Here is a 14,634-nt window from a genome sequence, read left to right on the forward strand (position 1 = left end):
CTTTTTGACTTTGTTTTCTTTATTATTCTTAATACTAGGTCACCGAATATATGTGTTACCTAAGGTCTAGATTAGACACTCATTAAAATAAAATAACATGTAAACCAATTTTTGATTCTTGACACATTTTGGTGATAAAAATAATTAACATTTCTAATTTATTCAAAATAATTCCAGTTTTTAAAGGAGTTGCACTTGTTACAGGAAATGTTAAATAAATCTTTTGTTGCATTGTTTTTAAACACATTACACTTTGTTTGAAACGATGGCACATTTTTTTCTATTTTTCACAGATTTTAGTAATGCATGGTAATTTAGATAAAAGTTTAAGATTTTTGGTTGAACTGACTCAATCATAACACAATTGGCAAAGAAGAATTATCTTTCCTGCTACAATCTTGACAATTTGTTTAATTGAAGGATCTTTCTTAACTACATTTTCTTTTTCCATTCAAATAAAACACATTTTGATACGTCCTTGTAAGTTGGCAAAACTTGCTCACTAAGATCACATAGAGTACCAAATATTGGGCATTCAATATCATGACACGTTATTGGCTTATGAGTCATCACTAAATGTAAACAACACTAAATTTAACATGATCATTAACTTTAATACAATGGTCTAAAGTCAAGGTGCAAAGCAGAAAACTTCACACATGTACCATGTATGTCCACAGCAATGACCATTGCAGCGGCACTGGAGAGAAGTTCACACTCACATTCTCTTTATAGTCAATGCAGAACCTCAAGACATTAGTCAATTGTATTGACTAATATCTTGATATTAGTCAATTGGTATGCAATGTCTTAAGGATACTATATTTACTGTTTTGCATTCTGCTATGTAGAAATATGTATTTGTTACAACTTATAATCCATGAAATCCAAAAAGTATTCTTTGGAAAACAACTGCAGAATACCAATGAAACTTCAAATAGTCAGTCACTACCTGTTCCTTGGAGGTACCATCAAAGGAAAGAAAGAAAGAACAAAAGGAAATTTCGATAGAAGTAACTTTTTTTATGGCAAAAGAAATTAAATTCCCATATTTATCAATTCAAAATGTACAAGCAAAAGTAGAAAAAGTGCTGAATACAATAAAAGTGTAGGTACAATAAAAGTGTAAAGTGACGAAAATATGATTCATTGAAAGGAATTTTTGACATCACAAAGGAAAACAGTGAATGGCTGTGCAGTGAAGATAGAAGGTTATATTATCTTCAAATTGAAAGCAAGGCTCAGGTTGGGTATGGAACTGAAAAGGTGGCCAGTTCCAAAACTATCCATCCATCCAAAAGAAGAAAAGTGTCCTTAATGCCAACTTCAACCAGAGCAACTCCAGTGTCATCGTTAACATCTGAAGCAGAGACTGAAAGGGAATATCAAGAGTCTGAGAAATCAGATGAAGAATTCACGCAAACAAGGAAGAAGTTTAGCAAAACTGGAACTGTAACCAAGTTAGTAATATCTTCCAAGCTTTCAACCCAAAAAGCAGCAATAGTTTGTCGCCAATTATCTCAAGATGGAATCAAAGGAGCTGTTAAACTAAAAAAGAAAATGAAGAAAACACTATATTTAGAAAACTGGTCATTGCATTTTGATGGTAAGTGTATTGATGACCAAGAATACCAAGTGCTAGTTTTAAAGAATGAACAGAGAGAAGCTAAGTTAGAAGCACTCCAATTACCAAACGGAAAAGCCAATACTGTTGTGAAAGGAATAACAGCTGTTTTAGATGAATGCAATCTATGGAACTGTGTAAAGATGATTGTCACTGATACGAGTGTGATCACTGGGAAAAGAAATGACATTGTCATTCAGTTGCAAAGACTGTTTGCTCAAAAGGGTTTGAGAGAACTGCAATTTATTGGTTGTCAGCATCATATCCTTGATAGAGTTCTTCGTGTTGTAATGGTTAACGAACTTGGAGAAAAAAAATCATCTCCCAATATTGAATAAACATTCATTCCAGAGCTTCTAAGTAATTACAAGAAGCTCCAATCTAATTTCAACAATGGTGCAGAAAAGATTACTGAATCAGCAAGATGACATGAAATTTCTATTTCATTTGACCAGAGTTTTTCGTTTCTTTGAAGAAACCGGAAAATTTCCTATTGGAAAGTCTCAAAATATACCCAACTTAATTAATGCAAGATGGAATTCTCGAGCAATACTAGCTCTTTTGGCATTACTTCTTCTACCACCAAAAAAGAGTTTTGCTTCTCAATGTTTGTTGATTCATCTCTTACAGCTGAGCAGATTTTTGGTTTACTGACCAAATGTTCAGTGCACATGATTATCAGAAGTTATGTGGTAGCCTGCAAGTTCATAAAAAAGCATTGAACTCTGTTAAAAACTTTGGAGTAAAGAACCATCAGAACTGGAAATCCCCAGAACGAAATCACAGTGCAGAACAGGCAATCAAGTGCCTTCAAAATTTTTATGATGTTTGTTAAAAGAAGGAGAAACTTCAGCTTCGATTTATTTTATCTAACAAGACATTAATTCTTTATGTTTAAAAATTTGCTAACATTTAGCACCCTTTTTCTTATACAGTTATTTAAAATTGGAATTAAACCTATAAAGTTAAAAATATGTATTGTTTTTAATTTTGAATGTTTACTGACCGTAAGGGCATCCAGCTGTTACTCAGTCAAATCGTCCAACCCATGCTAGCATGGAAAGCGGACGTTAAACGATGATGATGATGATTGAATGCTTGTAGTGGTCTCTGTCTTAAAATAGCCTAGTTTTCAACCTTTGCATAGAGTGATTTCAATTCAGTAATCTTAAAAATGTATAAATACACTTTTATTCCACATCTCTCTTGAATTTACAAGGATTTAGGCAGCGGAAATACTGAAGTGTGAATCAAGTGACACCTAGTGATTATAGTTTAAAAAGTCCATAACTCCCAAACTACTTCAACTAGAAAGCTGAAATTTCAGATCTAGTATTTCTGCATTGCATTGAGTCAGCACACCAAGTTTAGTAAAAAGTTGAGCAGGTGTTACAAACCCCACTAGAATTTTGCAAGATTTGGGTCAAAAATGGTGATCGATTTCGTAAGTTGGGGGTGATGTTTTTTTCAAATAAAGCAAAATAAATGTTAGTTTCCTGATTTTCATGAAATTATTCATCAAATATAGGGTTATTAGGCTGTGAAAAAGTCATAACCCTGCTTGAAGGGTTATGAGGAAAAGCAATTAGAAGGTAAAAGTATGTTTTGTAGATAATCCTTTGTCAATTACTAGATTAAATCAGATAAGAAAAAAACCAAGAAAAAACGCACATGGGTTAGGTTCACATGTTTGACCTCTGACAAACTGGATGTGTGAGAGGTAATTGTGGTTTTAATGTTGAAAGTGGTGAAGGAATATCTGTTTGTATGTATGTAATTGCAAGCATATGTATGAGGATACATATATATATTCTTTTATTTTACTTGTTTCAGTCAGTTGACTGCAGCCATGCTGGAGTACTGACATAATGGTTTTAGTTAAAGGAATTGACCCCAGGACTTATTCTTTGTATGCCTAATACTTATTCTATTGATTTCTTTTGCCAAACCACTAAGTTATGGGGGCATAAACACACCAACATTGGTTGTCAAGTGATGGTGGGGAGACAAACACACACACACACACACACACACATACATATATATACACATGATGGGCTTTCAGTTTCTGCCTGCCAAATCCTGAGGCTATAGTAGAAGACACTTGTACAAGGTGCTACACAGTGGGACTGAACCCAGAATCATGTTGTTGGGAAGCAAGCTTCTTACCGCACAGCCACTCACATGTGTATACGTATAGGAGGTATGGACAGTGTGTGTGAGAGATTTAGTGTAAGGAGTAGATTAGATTTGTATGTGTAGGTGCATGGTTTGCTCAAGCAGACTGAGCAGTGGATGTACAGTAATCCCTCAACTACAGTGGGTGTTGCATTCCAAAAGCTCTCACAGAAATAATTAAAATCTAAAAAGATATAAATACCTATCAGCTGCAGAAACCTGGATATACTGAGGAGTCCACGATATAAATTTACATATATTTTACCAGACAAATCTGTGATGTACTGTGTGTGCAATATGGTGAGGGATCACTGTGTAGGAGGTATGAGTTCTGCATAAGGGTATAAATACATACATAAATATGCATACACACACATGTATAATCATGGCATCAAATACAGACATGTTGGCAGAGGAGACCATACATTCTCTGGATAATAAATAGTGTCCCTTATAATTTTTGCCAATAATAGAAGCATGGTAAGAATACTAAAACTGGTATCTTTGAATGCCAAGAAACAATCATTTTTGGAAAGATTTTACTTTCATAGATCACAACTTATTTCCATTCCATTGTCTTTTTACTTTGAATTTCTTGACTTGTTTTGAATGAAAATGATTAATTTCATTAACTTAATAAACCAACATAAAAGCTATAATGAGAAGACTGTCTATAGAACTGATGTTCTTATAAGCATATAAAAGCCGAAATCCCACTTCTAGCATGTCTTTCCTTGCATGCTGACAACCTTGCAATGTTTTCAAATGGAATGGTTCCAGAAGTCTGAAAAATCACAGAAAGATATGGTCTTTTATTATAATTATCAAAGGAACAGAATTGTATCAGATTTCATTAACAAGGGATCCTCCACATAATCGCTAGAAATAACAATCACACCCTACAAAAACGAAAAGATCGCATTATATAAGGTGCAAGATACAGTATGTAAAAAAAATGATAGCCTGGCAATGGATGGAACATCTTTCCTCATAAGTCTGTCTGATCAGATTTAACCTGGGACTAAATAATAACAATTTTGGTTTCATATTGATTGAGTTTCAGAAAAAAATACTCAAGTAGTTTTAATATATACAGTGAGAATTAATTACAATATATATTTGGGAAGAAAAGACTAGTTCATTAACCTGTTTTAATGTTTTCAGCAAATAGGAGTATGTTTTAATCTTATTGCAAAACAAACTTCAATTAATCAAACTCATTTATTATAACATATTAAAATAAGCAAACTGGGCTAACATTGTATTTCTCTCACATGTAATTATGTCTTTAATGCTCACTACATTAAATATATTTGGTCATGAAGATGTTAATTCTGAGTAATTAAACTTCATTTTTCTTTTTTTAAAAAAAAGTCAAGTATTTAGTTGACATTACTTCACCATCACAAGGTTCTAAGTTTGATCTCACTGTATGGCACCTTAGAAAAGTGTCTTACTATAGCCTTGTTTTGACTAATGCCCTGTGGAAGCCCATTGGATAGGACTGTTTTATATATATATATATATGCACAGGCATGTCTGTGTGGCCGAGGTCGACTTTACCTTTCATCCTTTCGGGGTCGATAAATTAAGTACCAGTTACGCACTGAGGTCGATGTAATCGACTTAATCCGTTTGTCTGTCCTTGTTTGTCCCCTCTATGTTTAGCCCCTTGTGGGCAATAAAGAAATAAGAAGCTTGCTTCTCAATCACATGGTTCCAGGTTCAGTCCCACTATGTGTTATCTTGGGTAAATGTCTTCCATAGCCTAGTGCTGACCAAAGCCTTGTGAGTGGATTTGGTAGACGGAAACTGAATGAAGCTCATATATATGTGTGTCTGTCCCCGCACGACTGCTTGACAACTGATATTGGTGTGTTTGTGTCCACGTAACTTAACGGTTCAGCAGAAGAGACAGAGTAAGTGCTCATTCTTAAAAAAAAAAAGTACTGTGATCAATTCATTTGACTAAAGATATGTCTGGTAATTATTCCATCAATCACTTTTGCCAAACTGCTAAGTTATAGGGACGTAAACACTAACACTGGTTGGGGGGGACAAACACAGATACAAAGACACACACACATGCATAATAGGTTTCTTTAAGTTTCTCTCTACCAAGTCCACTCACAAAGCTTTGGTTGGCCCAAGGCTACAGTAGAAGATATTTGCCCTATAGTAGAAGATAGGACTGAACCTGGAGCCACATGGTTGTGAAGCAAGCTTCTTACCACACAGCCCTACCTGTACGTTATACAAGGTGTTCAAAAAGTCTCTCCGCAGTAAGTATTGAATGGTTTTTGAGCAATTCTTGTACACTGATCCTTTACTTGCTCCCCAGAAAAAGTCTGGCAGTGTTAAATCAGGTGATCTTGGTGGCCAAAGTCCCTTTGAAATAATCCATTCGCCAAAAAACTCTTGAAGTAGTGCCATGATGATGCGCAGGATGCAAAAAAACTCACTGTGGAGAGAGTTTTTGAACACCCCGTTTTATATATATATATATATATATGTGTGTGTGTGTGTTTATACACATACATATATCATCATCTTTTAACATCCGTTTTCCATGTTGGCTTGGGTTGGACCGTTTGACAGGAGCTGACCCACTAAAGAGCTGCCCAGGCTTCATGCCTGTTTTGGCACAGTTTCTACAGCTGGATGCCCTTCCTAATGCCAACCACTTTATAGTGTACTGGGTGCTTTTACACATCACTGGCATGAGTGCGTTTACATGGTACTAGTATGAGTGCTTTTTACGTGACACCAGTTCCTGTGAACCTACAAGGTTTGGAATACTCAGCTGGAGAGGGATGCCTGGTACAGTCTGTATGCAAAGACAACCATGCTTTTACTTAACTTGACGTGTCTTTTCAAGCACAGCAACACATCATCCCCTCTGTGAGTCCCAACATCTGTAGATCTTTTCTCACCACTTCATCCCATGCTTTCCTGGTTGTGAAGCACGGCCAAGTATTTCTTCTGCTGTGTACTCACAGAAAGATTGCATCAGTGGTGCTTCTCCCTGGCACAAATCCAAACTGCATCTCGTTTAGGCTGACTCTCTTCTTTATTAATTGGGCTATGACCCTTTCTGCAACTTTCATCACTTCCACATGTTCCCTCTACAATTTGAGATCAGCAGCTGTCATCATTCATATGCATTACATGGCTGTACCTGTGCAGTCTTCTCTTTTGCACGCTATATCTGATTCTTTGTATACCCAGTTTTTCTCTCAAGTCACTTTATCATCAGTTGTATATGCACACTGACATTACCCATCCATCAGAGCATACTGGTTTCATTTCTTTGAAGCCTTCACATATCCTCAGTAGTCACAGCCCATGTCTCACTGCCATGTAGCATAGCTGTTCATACACAGGCATCATAACAATCTGCCTTTCACTCTGAGGGAGAGGCCCTTTGTTACAAACAGAGGTAGTAGCTCTCTGAACTTTGCCCAGCATATTCTTATTCTAGTAGCTATGCTTTCAGAACAACCTCCCCCATTACTAACTTGGTCACCTAAGTAACAGAAACTGTCTACTACTTCTAAGGAGCTCCCCTGACATTTGAGAGAGTCTATTTTTTGTACATTCCTGGTGTTTATTGTACCTGCACATCTGTCACATGTAAAGGCTACTTTCTCTGTTAGTCTTCCAATGATGCCATTACAGCTCTTATTTGTCCATAGCTTGCACTGGGTACACCTTATTGAGTTCCTCCCAACAAAGCCATCTCCCTGAAGGGATCTGTGATTTGTCTGTTTTCCTACTTACCAATACTCTTTGCTAAATTATCTCTAGGGCCCTTTGATTCCAGTCTGTGCTTCCATACCTGAAATTTCTTCTCTAGTTTTGGTAGTGATTCAGCAATAAGAATGAGGTCATTAGCCTAGAGGAGCTCCAAAGGACAACCAGTCTTACATTCTTCAGTTATATAATAAAGAAGAGGGGGCTAAGAACTGATCCTTACCAGAGACAGGTTTGTTTTTGGCCAAGTATTTCTTCTGCAATGTCCTCACTGAAAGGTTGCATCAGTGGTGCTTCTCCCTGGCACAAATCCAAACTGCATCTCATCTATGCTGAATCTCTTCCTTATTAATTGAGCTATGACCCTTTCAGCAACTTTCATCACCTGGCCCAGCAATTTGATGCCTCTGTTATTATTTCTGTCCAGCCATCACCCTTGCCTTTGTAGTGGTTGACTACAATTCTGCTACACCAATCATTAGGTATGACTCCCTCGTGGACAACCTGATTAACTATGTGGGTGACCAAATCATATCCCACTCCACCAGATGTTTTAAGCATTTCAGTGCTGATACCTGCTGGGTTGGAGGCTTTCCGTTTTCATATTCTTAATTGCTTTATCCACTAAGCTACTGTTGATTCAGATAGCTGGCCCTTCTGTTGGGTCCACATTATGCATTCTCTACATTTCGCAATCTTTCATAGTGGCACTTCCAAGACTTCAAAGAATCACTAATTGCAAATGAGCCATCATCCATGTGAAGACATTTCTCTCCTACCACTTCATGATTTTCTGACACACTGTTTTGCAATCCTAAACACTTCAGGCGTCTGGTCCTCACGTTATAAAACATTGGCAAACTTCCTCGTTTCTGCTTCTCCCCTGACTAAGTATACCTCCCTTCTAGCTACCTGATATAGATCTCTGTACCATCTGTGTCCAGACCTTCCATCTCTGCTTTCAGGCCTGTTTCTTCACTTTAATGGTCTTGTCTACAACATCATTCCACCACCACATCACCCTAGGTCTGGTTGGGACTTTGCATCAGCCACAGATTTGGTCTGTGACACTCAGCAAGCTGTCTCACAAAAACTCCCAGTTGCCCTTTATGTTACAAGTCTGTAGTTCCTCTTTCTCTCAATTTAAGTGCCCCTAAATTTCTGATCATTTAGAGGATCCTTAAGCTTCCAAATTCTTTTCCAGATTGATCTACTTCTTGAAATTTTAGAATGAAGTCTAAAGTCACTAATAACTAATCTATACTTGTGGAATGGGTACATTCTTCACCAGAGAAGGTTTTTGCATTTCTAAGCAACCATGCATCTCACTTTCTGGTGAGAATGTAATCAGTCTGACAAGTATGGTCACCTGATTGATAGATTAGGTGACTGGTTAGCTTCCTGCAGTTAGTGTTGCAGATCATTAGGTTATTTGCATCACAGAACTCCAGTAGCCTTGTTTCCTGCTCGTTTCAGGAACCAATTCCATGGTCCCCATGTACACCATTGAAGATACCTAGCTGTTGCCCAACATGTCCATTGAAATCACCAGCCATGAAGATGAGGTCATTGTCATTTGTCTTTGAGGTAACCTGCAGGAGAATACCATGAAAGCAGTCCTTTTGTTCATTTGGCACACACTGGGACGGTGGAGGATAGGCAGAGATAATTGTTACTGTGCTACTCTGAAAGACTAGCTTAAGCTCAAGTTCTCTATTGCACACCCTGACTACCTGAATGACCTTATCAATCTATTTCTCTGTGAGAAGTATAGCCACACCACCTACTTCATCACTGTTACTTTCCTGGAAGATTTTATACCTATATGTCTTGCCCATAAGGAACCTAGCTGATGCTCCCCTCCACCTTACTTCCTGAATGCAGCAAACATCAGCACACCTCTGTTAAAGCATCTTAACAATCTTGCCAAACCTACTTTTCAATGTGACTGCATTGACAGTACCAAATCTGAGGAAGTGAAAAGGGACGTAGGAGGGAACATGCAAAGGGGTGGGGTGGCATTCAGCATAAGTGCAAGGAAATAGATGGTTTGTTAATTGACTAAATAAGTAATGCTGTCTCCTTTTGATGCATACAGTAATATGGATGAGACCACTGGTGGGAAGAGCTATGAGAGCCTTCTGGTACGGTGGAGAGATTTCCAGTATAGGTGATGGGTGTGGGTATAAGTGGTGGGGGTTGGAATGGAGGGGCACATTGTGAATAAGGAAGGGTAGAAAGATTGCTCCTTTCTTAGCTACAACAGAAATAAAAAAAAAGTCAAGGAGGGAAAATATAAACCTTGAAGGGAGGGTGCATATTTAATGAGTGACAAAAAATTACGATAACAATAGTTTAGCTTAAATTAAATTACAAGTGGGTTAGTATTTTATAAGGTAGAAATGTAAATTGATGTATGATCAAGGCAAAGAAAAGGCACATTTAGTTGGATATGATACATATGGCAGAGAGCAAGCAATGCATATTGAAGAGATCTGCATGTACAGAAGGATTTGTATAAAGGTAGCAACAAGAAGAAGGAAATGAAAAGAGAAAAGGTTACCACCAGAAATGGCCATCAAGACAGAGATATGAGGAAGCAGCTATGCTAGCTTCCAGGGAATGGACAGTAGTAAACATCATGAATAAAGAAGGGCAGAAAGAGTACTCTATAACAGAAATAAAGAGACAGAGGGAGAACAGAAATCAGAGAGGGAGAAATGTAAATATATATATATAAAGCATATATAAGCTGAGTAGCTCATTATTGCCAGAAAATTTTCGCAATAGAATACCTTTATTTCAATCTTTCTTTCTTCCATGTCTTCCCTGATGGATAAACCTCTTGATCAGGACAGATTTCTGCATTATTTGGGGTAATTTACAATGTTCCAGTAAACAAATTTTTTGTTGTTCCATCTTGTAGGTAGATGTAAATTTTTTTCTCTTCTTTCCTATTCTTGAACATCCAACATAGAGCTGACCATGGGTGAGTAGGGCTCTTTAAGGTGTAAACCAACAACTAAAACTGTTTGCCCTTGTGATTTGTTGATGGTCATGGCAAAACTAAGACACACTCAAGATTGAAGTTGTTTGAATTGAAATAGAACATAATCTCCTGAGTCTGTGCAAAGGAGGCTCTTGTATCCTTATTATCTAATCAATGCACCCTATGCTCAGGTATCTCCTGAGATTGTGCAATGGACACTTGTGTTCACATATCAAGTCTATTCATTTTGTGTTTGGGTGTCTCCTGAGCTTGCTGCTGATACTTTGTGAGGGTTTTTAACTCTGTTGTCCTAATGAAATTCCTTACTTGTATACATACATGCGCAAAGACAGGAAGATACACACACACACATACACTCAATATGAGTGATATACATATACAGAGAGAGTGTGGCAAATATATATATAAAGAGGGAGAAAGTTTACAATGAGAAAAGCATAAAAGACAAAGAGAGACAGATAGAAAGAGAGGATCTTTTCTGTTGCTGTCACAGATTTTGAAATTTTAAAATTAAGTGAAAATTTTCAAATTTGGTATGTATGCACATATTTTTAGTCACTAAGGGACATGCTCAAGTGGTTAAGGTCAAGCAAATCTGTGGTATTGAGCAGAATATTTGCTATAATAATATTTCTGCTTCAACCACCCAACACTGAATCTATCTAAAATGTAATGGAAAATAGGTTAGTTTCAAAACATTGATGTCCAGGTCACAAAAGCAAAGTTTGAAGCAAATAGTAGTCATTTCCTTTGATTTTGAGATAGAAGCAAATAGGAAATAACACTTACTGACCAAAGTCAAAAAAATAAATAAATAAATAAAAATTTTGTTACACAATGTAATTAGTAATTGACTTGGAACTCACCGCTTAATAATTTCACATCCAGTGAATCCAGCAACCTCAGACCAAAATTTCTGATCTGATTTCAGCTTCATTAATTCACTGTACTTTAATCCTGAAATAAAAAATAAATGTTACAACCAATGCAGTGCATTTTAAAGTTTGTCTTCTGGGTTTTGCTGCTTATTTCCTTTTTTCAATAATAAACGTCCAATGGAATAAGTTTTGCTTAAGCAATTGTTGTTGTTGTTGCTGATTAAGCCCAGGTAGATTCTTATGAAGCAGATGAACAGTGAGTGGTACATTGAGTCAAACAGACTAGAGAAGCGATTAGGAGGAAAAGATCAAACAAGAATCTAAAAACAATCCAATTCGCCATAATGTATGGGAACACACTCTTTTGGCAACAATCAAACAATTGGCAATTTGGGCTGATTAGTGATCCCCACCATCAACTGTTTAGTACAGATCTGGTGCCCTCCTATTTTGATTCAATAAAAGATAGTCTTTTGGGACAACAATTTGATGATACAGACAAGATGAAAGTGGTGATGAAGTAGGCATAAGAATGCAACCTTGAATTTTTTCTAAGAGGATCAATGGTGCAACTACATTGCTTGTGATTGAGATTGTTGAGTAATACCTTTGTATAGAGGACAGTCTACCAGCATGTACAATTTGAACATCATCATCATCATCATTTAATGTCCATTTTCCATGCCAATTAATAGAAAACTGAGTCCACTTATAAATTATTTTTGTTATAACTCTTGTGCATGCTTACCGTTGCTCAAGAAATTACTAACTGGTTCCATAGAAGAAGAATTATATAACTTACAGGGAGAAGGAAAATCTATTATCAGAAAACTTGGAGAGGAATTTTTTATGGAGACTTGGTATCTCCATTACTTTATGTGATTACATTGATTCTTTGACAAGCATACTGAAAAAAAATCCAAACTTGCTTATAAGCTTGCTAAGACTAGGGAGAAAAATCCTCTGCTACATATGGATGGCCTGAAACTATATACTATAAATGAAAAAGACCTAGATTCTGTTAACACTAAGAATATTTAGCAAGGATATTGGTATGCAGTTTGTAGTGAATAAGTGTGGAGTTTTAATTACAGAGAGAGGTTGAAAGATTAAATCTGAGAGTAAAAAGATACAATATATTGCTCAAAAAGAATGAAAGAAAGAAGTACTTAGGGTTGTTGCAGGATAATAAGTTAATGGAAAGGTGCTTGAAAAAAAAAAAACTAAATAGAGGTAATATCAAGGCAATTAATGTGGACCATGCTGATATTGAGATACTCTGCTCCTGGACTAAGACATAGCTGCAGGAATTAGATAGAACAACTAGGAAGCTACTCACAATACACAACAAGTACCATACTAAAAGTAATATCAGGCTCTACACACCAGGAAGGGAGCAAACGTTTGTTAATAACAGAAGATACCATCAATACTGCAATTTTTAGTTTGGAAAACTATGTTGTGGATAGTAAAAAAGAATATCTGCAGAAAGAAATATCAAAGAAGTCACTAAAACAGAAAGAACAAGAGAACAAATAGCTGGAAAGACAATCAACTCTATGACCAATTCATGCAACAAACCAAGGTTTGTTAACAGTGAAGAATGCTGGTTGAGGCTGACAGAAAGAAACCTGAAACAAGAAACTGATTCTCTGATTACAACCACTCAGGGTAAACCCATTAGGACAAATTTGAGAAAGACAGAGATTGATAAATCTCAGAGAGCAAATGCAGAATATGGAAAAAAATGGACGAAGGTATTTCCTAAGTGAGTGCAGTAAACTAGCTCAAAATGAGTGTAAGTACAGGCATGACTATGTCAGTAAAAGGGTGCACTGGGATGTTAGCCAAGTTTGTGGATTCAAGGTGTCAAAAAAGTGATATGAATACACAGTGGAGAGTGTGATGGTAAATGATAATTACAAGATTTTATAATATTTCTTCAGAGAGACTGAAATAAGAAGACCAAATATGATTGTAGAAGACAGAAAGAACAGTGTAAGATCATTGAATTCGCAATATCATATGATTGGAGTAGAGTGAATATCAAGAAAACTAAGAAATGCTAGGACTGAGCTAGAAAGATGAAGATGATACTTGTTCCTGTGGTAATTGGTGTACTTGGTACAACACCCAAACTGCTACCTTGAATGATATTGGAACTGCTACTTTGAAGGATGCTAGAATTGAGACATGTGTTGTCAACCTGCAGAAAAGTGGCATTCTGTATTCTTGAGATTTTACGAGACTTGTCACCAAAGCTTAGGATAACATTGCTGCTAATAAAATTTGCAAGCAATAGCTTTTGAATGATGCTGATGATGGAGGTCATGATGATAGTCAGCAGCAGTGTCATCATCATTATCATCATACAAAAATGATCACATGCTAATTTAGTCAGCATAAATTGATCCTGAGGTTTAGAATGTTATCATGAGATTTAAATTTCCATAAATCGTAAAGATTCTTGCAGAATATAGGCTAGCACTTTCTACTGGTTGACAGTACAGTCCTTTTGAAAAAATACCTTGGAGGCTGTTTGTTTCACTTGAGATAGACAGAGCTTCTTTTATTATTCTCATCACCATAAATGCAGTTAGTCAGTGACTAGTCAACAACAATATTGCTCATCAAATAAGATATAGAATAACTAAATATGATTCTTCTGCTAAAATTTGAAAGTGGCATTGCAAAGAATCAAGCAAGTTATCAATTCTGTGTGTGTGTGTGTGTGTGTGTGTGTGTGTGTGTGTGTGTGTGTGTGTGTGTGTGTGTGCACACACGTGTGTGCGTGCGTGTGTGTGTGTGAAGTGCATAAATTTGGTGAGTAACCCACACCAACACCTACCTGAAATCTTCATGAATTCAATCAAACATTGGCTGAACTGACTACTGATGTCTGGCTGGTCAAAGTGCTCAAGATGGTAGTAAAAGAATGTAATGTAGTTAACAAGAAGACATGCCATATCATATGATACTGGGCCAATGTGGGAAAATTCAAAGTTAGTCAGCTGCAAAATATAGAGTAAGTATGGCATTAGCTCACATTGAAAAAATGAACATGGAATGTTACAATTCACCAGTTGGGTCTGATAAAAATTTACATTATAAAATGGTTTTATTAGTTTAACATACATGTACACATGCATGTGTGTGTATGTGTATGACTATATATATATATATATATATAT

The 14,634-nt window shown here is 36.5% G+C and overlaps 1 protein-coding gene across 4 annotated transcripts in view; it reads right to left on the bottom strand.

The window, feature by feature from the left end:
• LOC106882578 (methylthioribose kinase-like) overlaps positions 1-14,634 on the bottom strand; it is a 98,247-nt gene that overhangs the window by 1,547 nt on the left and 82,066 nt on the right. For 2 of the 4 annotated variants that reach the window (XM_052970584.1, XM_052970583.1), the window contains 3 exons: positions 14,292-14,454; positions 11,432-11,522; positions 15-4,586 (listed from right to left, as the gene is read on the bottom strand). In XM_052970584.1, coding sequence (XP_052826544.1) covers positions 4,436-4,586; positions 11,432-11,522; positions 14,292-14,454 — 405 coding nt within the window. In that variant the 3' untranslated portion in view covers positions 15-4,435. Of the gene's footprint in view, positions 1-14; positions 4,587-11,431; positions 11,523-14,291; positions 14,455-14,634 lie in introns of those variants that run through there. The other 2 variants (XR_008264885.1, XM_052970585.1) reach the window with 2 other exon arrangements.

Source organism: Octopus bimaculoides, chromosome 9 (assembly GCF_001194135.2).
Source record: "Octopus bimaculoides isolate UCB-OBI-ISO-001 chromosome 9, ASM119413v2, whole genome shotgun sequence".
Taxonomy (NCBI): Eukaryota; Metazoa; Mollusca; class Cephalopoda; order Octopoda; family Octopodidae; genus Octopus; species Octopus bimaculoides.